We start from the raw sequence: 9,978 nt of genomic DNA on the forward strand, positions 1-9,978 counted from the left end.
AAAAAGTAACATATTCTAGTTAATTATTCCAAGTAGGAACATTTTTTAAAGCCACAATGTTTATATTTAGAAAAATATTATGCTTTATTATAACTTACAAATAATTTCTGTCTTTCTCAGGCAAATGAAATGTTATTTAGTGGAAGGAAGCTAACAGCACAAGAAGCTTGTTCGAAAGGACTGGTGTCTCAAGTATTTTGGCCAGGAACATTCATACAGGAGGTTATGGTTCGAATTAAGGAACTTGTCACATGTAATTCAGTTGTAAGTTGCTTGCTTCTTTCAATGGAAGTTTAATACTCAAGAGTTTTATGATGATTAAGTGTCAGTTCACACAGTAAATTTAGTTTAAAACCATTTTGACCTGGCCCTGCAATATTCTGGGAAGGATTTTCACTACTCAAAACATACAATGGGCAGATAGGGTTTCTACCAATCATCCCAATTAACTTTGAACCCAAAAGCTGCCGTTTTATTGTCTCTTCTTTTAAAAAGGCACTCAACTTCAGATTGTAATATTTCACAGAGAAGGAAATGACTTGTGGATGAATTCTGCAAATAGGTTCCCAATTTCCAACAGCACATCATCAGTAGCTGTTGTGTAATGCACAAATCTAGGAAACAAATTGTAGGTTCCCAATTTCCAACAACACATCATCAGTAGTTGTAATGCAGCTATTGTGTAATGTACAAATCTAGGAAACAAATTGTAAGTGTTTATGGTAAGAATGCATTCTAAAAAAAACTCTGTTGTTTTGACTACGTCTGGTCCAAAACTATGGACGAGAAAAGGCATGAAAACTCACTCTTGACTTTTTACCTGAACAGCTTACTTTCATCACATTGCTCTGTTTAATTTAGAATTTCTTACTGTATAATACTTACTTACCAAATAAAGACATGTTTGCATGTAATTATCTGCTACTGCAGAACATAAGGTTTATAATATGCTGACCCCCAACCACTATCACAAAATAATTTGTTACTGCTGCATTAGATATGATATGCTCATAATACCTGCCTTCTATTAGTGGCCCTGAGTGAGACCAGTACACATTTTGCAATCCATTAAAAGTACTTTAACTATGCCTTCAACTGTAATCTACTAATCTATTTGGTTGGCCTTTCTGTAGTTCCACAGTGTATGGTGAGATTTGCAATGGAGTGTGGATTGCTACTTCAACCTGTTTAATATCTAGCCTTGATTTAGTACCTATTATTATTAGCAAAAGATGCTTATATAACCAAACCAGAGACATCTGGGTAGCTTCAATGAAGGATGAAAGATACTAGCTTCCACATTGCAAATTGTCTTGTAGACCCCAGCCTTAATTACAGTTGGGAATGTTAATGTTTCTCGACTAAGATTTCTTGCAGCAATTAAAACCCATTTGCATGTTTTCTATGCATGTACATACCCATTTTTAGCACAGCATCTATGTTAATTGCAGTCCCACCACAGCCTGCTAGAGGGATTGAGGCAGTTTATCTTTCTGAGATAATATTTGCACTTTACTGTCTGTGCTTTGTGTTTTTAAAATGCTAATTTTAGGAAAATATAAAAGTCAATTGTATTCTAAATTGAATATATACTACTTGTACATTAAATGCCTGTTCATGTTTATCCTTAAGAATCCTTTCCACATCTTATCTGTAATCAAAGGAGTTGTGCAATAGAGCACTGATATGGGGGAACGAACATGCAATCAAACCACAAGGGAGAGCAACATGTTGAAATAGCACTTCAGATGTGCAACTATGTATCAGAATTCAGATAACAGGATTCATCCAGGATTCATTCAAGTGTCAACAGAATTCCTTTTGCAGACATGTGGCTGTTTCAGAAAATAGTTGAATAAGATAATGTTCTGGAACACTTTGTGCTGCCCTAAATCAGAGAAGATCTGTTGACATTTCTTTCACATTTAGTAAAACAAAGCTAAAATAAATTTATTCCACATTATCTTGATGTGTATTACATACATTTCTAGTTGTTTTGCTTTTTCATTAGCCCAAATCAGTTGTACTGAAACACTTGATAGGGGAAGAAAAATTGAGTAAAGGGTACTAATAGAAAATCCTATTTCATGCAGCAGTTCACAGCTTGCAATACATCTAAAAATCTGTCTGTACAAGTGGAAGAGAAGAAACAGACTTTTTCATTTGGTTTTTTTTTTTTTAAATCCTTGGATTTATATTCTCTTCCCTTGAAACCAAATAAAATGATTTGATTTGTGCAAATTCCAAGTCTACTGCCAGTTTGGTGACTTTTGGGGGACCAGAAAGACAGCTCAGCCAGAGGAGCCATTGGATTTCTGACCTCCTACATGCCTTCCTGTCAGAGTTCGTTGTATAAATTCAAATTCAGAAGTACCCACACATAACTGAAGCAGCAGGATTCATTAACTGCTTTATATATATAAGAATAGACGAATATTTGTAGAATACCAACAGGTGGTTCTTCCAAGTAAACAAAAGGCAGGAGAGTTACAGGCAGACTCAAAGCAGTTAGCTTCATATCTGGAGCAAGCCCAGGCAGACTGCTAGTTTTTTGAGCAGCAGACTCAGAGCTTACAGACTACTTTCAGTTTCAATTCTCTGCATAGACTCAGATCTGTTTAAGCTCCCATTGGCTGACTTAGTTGCTATGCCTGTTCATTGGCTGACCTTGTTCCCATGTCTCTCCCAGTCATGATATTTTAACACTTTCCTTCCTTCTTTCCTTTCTCCGAATGGGGAATCCCTTTTTTATTTGTAAAGAGCAGACTAGAGAAAGCATGGACTCTGAGATTATTGGATTGGCTTAACATTTAATTATTTAAAAGTTTTATTTGTGAAATTGCCAGTAAAAGACCCTGAAAATAGTTACATCCTAATTTTATTTATTTTTTCAAAGACAAAAATATAACAAGACAAAGACAAAAATATAACAATATATTTTTAATTATTTCAACAAGTAGCATATAAATATGTTCTTATTCCATATAATTTAACTTATGCTGGAAAAGGTAAGGAATTCAACATAAATCTGAAGTCAAGGATGGAAGGTTGTGGAGCTGGTACTACTATCTCAAATGCAAGCTGATATAGAGGTTTCAGTCAGCTAACTCAGATAAAGGATAGGGACAGTCTTATAAATCTTGATAGATGACTTTACACTAATGGCCTGGGGGATATAAAGTTATGGTAATTCCAGTCCTTTTCAGGGAAAATGGAATCAGTAGGGTTTGGGAACTCTCTTTTGAGGTATCATATGGTTCTGTCTCATTTCATATGCTTTAACAACTATATAAGGCACAGAAGAACATAGCTATTACAATCTATTTAATCACAATCTATTTAAAAACATAAAAAGCAAATTGGTCATCTAGCCAACATTTTATGACTCACTGTTGTAAACAAAATGCATTAAAGAAACACACCGACTTGGGGTGGGGGGGGGGGAGAAAGTGACATTTCTCCTCCACTTTTGCTCCTTGGCAACTGGTGTTCAAGGTTGTCTGCCTGGGAATCCAAGGGCTAGAAAACAGACATCAATATTTCCTTTGCAGTTGTCCAGTTCCTTTTTAAAACTCTCCTAATTGGTAGCCATCATCACATATGATGACAGCAACTTCCACAGGGTCATCTATGCTTTGCGTAATCCCAGGGAGGCTGTGGGCTTTCTTTTCCTTTTTTTTAATGAAGTTTTTATTATTTTTAAATACAAATAACATATTTATGAACAAATTGTTGCCCAGGTTTTTTTCTTTTACATCCTCTGTTGTACATAATCCATTTTACATCATAATTCTATTTCCAATTTCAGCTCTATTATTCTCTTTCCACATTTTCCATCTTAAATTTATTTTCTTCTTATTGCATAAACAATATCACTAACTGCCCCTTCAAAATTATCATTTCATGATTCCTCTTTTCATCTATTTTACCCTAATGAAACCATTTAGTTATTTTTTATTTTTAGTTCCTTTTTCTTCTATTCTTGTTCTTTAATTAAGCTCTCTTTTGCTCTCTTCTCTTTCCTTGTCTGAGTGCTCCATCTAAATTTCTAGTTTATGATTGCCATCTAAAGTTTCACACGCATTTTAACATATCAAGTAATTCATTATACATTCATAATACCAATTTAACTAAATTAACAGTTTTTTCATCATAGTTTTGTTTCCATTTCCAATCCAATTTATTTTCTTTCCATTTTTTCATCTTAAACTTATTTTAGTATATAAACAATATCACCAATTTCCCTTTCAAGATTGAACCAAATTATCCTTTCAACTGTTAATCTATTTTACTATAAGCAACATATATCCTCAATTTCAATTTATTACACAAAAAACATTTAACAATTACTAATGTTATTATAATTCCCTTATATCTTAGTTACCTATATATCATTAGCAATATTCATTCAATTCCCTTTAATCTACTATCACTTTTTTCCCTTCCTTCTCTTCTAACCATTTTCCCTGGATCTGTCATAGATTCTATTTCTTTTTTTTCTTTGCTCCCATTCTCCTTTTTCTTATTTTTGTAGTTGTTATTTCTTTTCTTCCAAATCCTTTCTCTCCTTAGTGCTTTTATTATTCTAATAATTTCCCCCAGGGTTTTCCCTGATCTATTCCCACTTTTCCCTTCTTTGCTATTCAATTGTTTCTTTTTGAGGGGGCCTTCCCCTTTGTTTATTTTTTGTATGTGTCACTGTTAATCCCAGTAAAAACATGTGTTTTTTATTTTCAGTTCCCACGTCATCATCTTGCTCTTTACTTAAACTCTCTTCTTACACATTGTCTTCTTGCTCTTCATTTAAGCCCTCTTTTACCCTGTTCTCCTATTTGACACATAGTGTTTGGAATCTGACAGTGATGAACACTATGGGACTGCCCAGGAGGCTGAGGAAGACTCTGGGGGGTGTTCGGAGTCATAGCAGGGGCTAGAGAGGCCTGTTGGCCACCAGATGGCATCTGAGTCAGGGAGCAGTGAGGAAGAAGAGAGAGAGGCTGTCCCTGACATACATATGCGTAGGGCTGAGAGGAGGAGGGAGCAACTTTGGAAAAAGGCTCACAGAAGGAAATAGGAACAGGTGGCTACTGATTGGCCCCTCCCGGAGAGCTTATAGGTAGGACGACAGGAGGGGAATTTTGCAGGAAACAACAATTTACTAATCCAGGAGTAGAGAAAGATTGGGAGAATTTCGTGAGTTCAAGCCTTGTTTTCATAGAGATAATTTTCTGAGCTCCTAGCCAAGGGGTTGCTTATCTCCCTCCTTAGTTGTGGCAGACAGTTAAGTCTGTGTCAGTATATATTAGAGGCTTAGGATAGAACAGATAACTAAGTACTCTGTCTGTATTTCTGAATTTTTTACAGTTTCACGCACATTTTTTAACATCTCAAATAGTTCATCATACATCCAGAGCTCCATAATGTCAGTTTAACCATTTTTAAAGATTTTTTTAAAAATTGTATCACATTTAATTAGAATTTAAAGTCCATGCAGTCCTTTTTTTCCCCTTTAATTTCCCAATTCTAGAATCCAATTTTAATGTTAGTCCAGTCCGAATTGAAGATTTATTTTCTTCCACAGCCCTAAACAGTCAAAACCAAACACTGTTGGAAAAACAAACACTCCTTAAAAGTTCTCACCTCTGCAATGTATCTTTCTCTGTAGCCAAGGTCAAATTCTACAGTTGTACTTTATCTTTCATCCATCCCTAAGTATTGCAATGATTTCTTCTCGCCAGCAGATGGCCTCTCTCCGCTGTGTACTCCAATGCGTTAATTGTCAATAACTGTCAAAAATCACTTTTATTCCAAAACCCCCCAGAAAAGATGGAACTTTACCCCTGGATTCTTTCTTTTTGTCAATTTTAGTATTTTGCAATCCAGATAAAACATAGATCTTCTGAGGCTTTAGGTTCTTTAGCCTCCCCTTCAACTTTCTTCCTCCAAGAAATTTTCCAAATGCCAAATAGCCACTAATTCCACACTGGGATCTTTTTAAAGTCCAAATTTAAAAATTCTTTCACCTGTGAGTTAGCCAATCACTCGCCCAGTTCCAATACTTTGTTCCAACACCACTCCAGCTCAAAAATCTTAGTCCGGTTGCCCCAGCTTGAAAGCGGTCATTTTGCCGCCAACCCCCGCTGTTGATTTGAGGAGTTTCCCTCTGACCTAACGAGGAGTTTGCCGGTTCCTCTTGGTCATCCAAGGCACCTCTCCTTCCCTGTCCCTTAAAGATGGTTCCGGTCCGCAGACCCCTGACAGTCTGCTTGGATTTCGTGATGCCCCCTCAAAGCTTGCTAATTTCCAACCGGTCTCGCCATGACGTTTCCGGTTTCCTAATCCTAATTTTAGCAGGTCTGAAAAGCTGTATGCATATAAACATAAATCATTTCAAAGTATAGTCACCCTGTCAGTTAGTGTCACTTTGACTTTTATTTGACCAGCATTCTTTCCATTTCAATTGCCCAATTCAGTACATACTATGCATTCGTGTTGTTGCTAACTGTATGAAGCAAAGTGTTTATAATGTAGACTTTTTCTGCCAAAATAGGGCTGGGTGGGGTTTTTTTTAATTGTTAATCTACTACTGCTAGTGCTAATTTTAATACAAAACTGGTCTTATGCAAATTAAACTCATGGAGACAAGGAAGAACTTCAAAAGTGTAGCATGAAAATGTAAAGGATTACTGAAGGGAAGGCGAAATTTTCTTAAAAGTTGCTGGTCCCTGCGTGTCTGTTTTTCCTTTCTTGGCTGTTCAGGCAGCCTTTATTTTCAAAAGTGTTCTCTGTTTGTCAAAGTGTTTTCCAAAAGAGTATTTGTTGGCCTTTCCCTGATTTTCCAGAAGGGTGAATGTAGAGGACTTCATTCTCTAATCTGGACCACAAATAGAAAAAGAGGATGTCCTTTCCAAGTCCTACAATTGTCGTCACCGGAATTCATCTTTGTCTATATGCATGTTATTCAATTATTTTTATTAATAACATGGATAAAGAAATTAAGGGAATGGTAATCAGTTTTGTAGATGATACAAATAAGATAATTAATATCATAAAAGGCAAAAATAAATTCAGAAAGATTACAGAAACAGTATTCAGTATTACAGAAACAAATGCAATATTATTAATTTAGTAAACAAAATTCTTGTCTCAGGAATGGAAAAGAATTTTGAAAAGAAAATTGTAATGCTAATTAATTGCAGAGAGAGCCAGTTTAATTTAGAGACTAGCTTAAAAACTGGGAGACTCTGACTTCTGCTCCCACCTTAAGCAAGAAGCCAGCTGGATAACTTATGCCGGATACTTTTTCTCAGATCTAGGAAGAAGGCAATGGCAAACCTCTTCCAAAACCTGCCAAGTTGCCAGAATTCAACACTGCGTCAAAGGCATCCCCACCACCACCAAGAAAAAGTCAATTCCAAACTGAATATATTACTTTTGATAGTTTTTAAAAATTCTACTCTAAATAGGTCTTGATATATTTCAGATGTACAAGTATTTAGATGTGGGAAGTATTCCAGTTTTCAGATCTATGATTCAATTATTTGCTTGAGTCTTTTCCCAGATTGAATGATTGATTTGAATATACTGTTCATTTTTTAATTTGGCAGTTCTCTGAATTTGCAATTCATTTCCTAGATCAGCAGAAACAAGAAGTATAAAATGTAATGCTGAAGGCAAAATAACTTTAGGAATCCATTCTTTAATTTAAAAAATAACGTTTAGACATTTATGGTACTAAAATAAATGTTTTGAATTTTTTTAAATATTTTGTGACCGTTTAAAGCAAGCATTGATGGAGTTAGGATAGAGTAGCTATATCTGTGACAAAATAGAAATATACTGATTTTTCATTCCTGCTTGAAATGCCTTCTCTTTATATACCTTCTTCTAGAGAAGTGACTGCCATTGAGTCTTATCGGGAAAGGTGAATGGCTTAATTTTTAAAAGAGAAAGAAGAATTGTGTTCCTGCTGTGATTCTCAGTTACCAGACATCCATAGTAATGCAGTGCATTTACCACAACAGTCTGCATTCACATGCTTTTTCTCTGACCACTATTTATGATTAAAACGTGCCTTGAGTATTAAATAATCCCATGCCTGTCTTTTTTTTAAATTTAATATAGGTACTTGAAGAATCCAAAGGTTTAGTTCGTAGTATTATGAAGGTGGACTTGGAACAAGCCAATGATAAGGAGTGTGAAGTTTTAAAGAAAATTTGGGGTTCTGCTCAAGGGATGGACTCAATGTTAAAATACTTACAGAAGAAGATTGATGAATTTTGAAGAGATGTGCATTGACACTGGATTGTATTTACTTGGACATCTGGATTTTTCATCAATACCCTAACTGAAATTAAAATAAAACATACCTAAAGCTCAGAAAATGTGGGCTAAAAGGTAGAGGAACATGGTTTTATGGTCAAGGGTTTTTAAAAGAAGTACTGTACGTTAAGCATTGAATTTTTTTTTCTTTTTCCATATATATATATATATATATATATATATATATATATATATATATATATATATATATATATATATATATATATATATATATAAAAATATAAATATATTATATTTCTTTATATACACAAACTAAAATATATAATGGAGTGCACTACCAAACTTTTGTCTTCTACTTTGTTATCATTGGCTAGTACTGTATCAGAAGAAAGTGGTGAATAAAATGAGATGTTACATTATTTTGTATGTGGCAGGAAAGTCCTGAAGCAATGACTATTTTTTCACTAGAGTCCAGAGTTAAAACGGGTATTGGCCGGCCCTTACTTTCACTGCCCAAAAAGTCAGTTAAGAAGAGGCATTGCCTTGAATTTTGAGAAAGGTTTAAAAATACCTCAAATAATGTATTCTAAAAAAAAACAAATATTTTTTAAGAAAAAAGTACCCTATATAGAAAATGCCCCTCCCCCCCCCCCATCCCTAAGTGTGCTCAGGATTTATTCTATACAAACACTCAGTCCTTCTTGCTTTGGGGAACCCGTTCTTACCCAGATAGCATGAAGATGCCAGTTTCTTGTCCAAAAAAAAAAAAAGTTTTGTTTTGCAGTATTAGTGAATCACTGAAATACCATATATACTATGGGTTAAATAATAGTTTAGTCTTAGTGGTTTTTAAAAATTTAGGGTTTTTTAATTATTTTACTACATAATTGCTTCTATTGCTGGGTGAAAAAACCATATGTTGTTTTGTTCTATTTGCTTGTTTAAAGAAATACACCAAAAATATATATATTATGTTCATATTTAGCTTCCTGTAGAATATATTTTATTTAATAAGTTAAAATTTGTGTGGCACACTATTAATTATTCATGCTACCTTATCTTAGCTGTTTATTTTTTTGTCAATGCTTTTAATCTTAATTATTCACTATGACCCTGATCCAGAGAACTCTCCATGCAGCAACAGGCATTTTGCAAGGCCACTAGATGTGGTTCCCCTCCAGAGAACAAGAGTAGTGCTTTGTAATTTAATTGGGTACGTAGATATATTTTTGGCAGCCTGTATTTGGTGCAGATTTACTATCTTGGTCTCACAACCCTACATCAGTTGTTGGAGGCAACTTTTGTGCGCATGGAACTGCATCCAGAAGGGCAATGTGCTAGTGAAATTCTGTTTTCCCTTTATGCCTTTTCTGGATTGGGGTGCATAATAGACAGTCTGGTATACAAGAGTGCCCTGTGTAAATAGACCTATTTTACATTCCTGTTGGGAGTGTATGATGATTCCTACTCCAGATATCTACTAGGATTTAGATATCTATACTTGCAATCTTACTGAATGTATGAAGAATGGGGGAAAATTAAACCTTATTTTTGTACAGTTTGGAACTTTATACTTGGAGCCTGACCACCTCATCCTAGCAGAAAGATGTACAGTGTATAAATCTGCTTTTCCTTGGGTTGGTACAGTATTTTTGCATCTGTGGGACCTAATTTTTGTTGTTCTAGTAGTTTGAA

General features: G+C 34.8%; 1 protein-coding gene across 1 annotated transcript in view; it reads left to right on the forward strand.

The window, feature by feature from the left end:
• The window catches only part of CDYL (chromodomain Y like), a 170,465-nt gene extending 161,971 nt beyond the window's left edge, over positions 1-8,494 (forward strand). Inside the window, exons 6-7 of the mRNA XM_081951161.1 lie at positions 121-264; positions 8,125-8,494. Coding sequence (XP_081807287.1) covers positions 121-264; positions 8,125-8,283 — 303 coding nt within the window. The 3' untranslated portion in view covers positions 8,284-8,494. The remainder of the gene's footprint in view (positions 1-120; positions 265-8,124) is intronic.
• Positions 8,495-9,978: the final 1,484 nt, after the last annotated feature.

This window comes from Natrix helvetica, assembly GCF_964273705.1.
Source record: "Natrix helvetica genome assembly, chromosome: 4".
NCBI lineage: Eukaryota > Metazoa > Chordata > Lepidosauria > Squamata > Natricidae > Natrix > Natrix helvetica.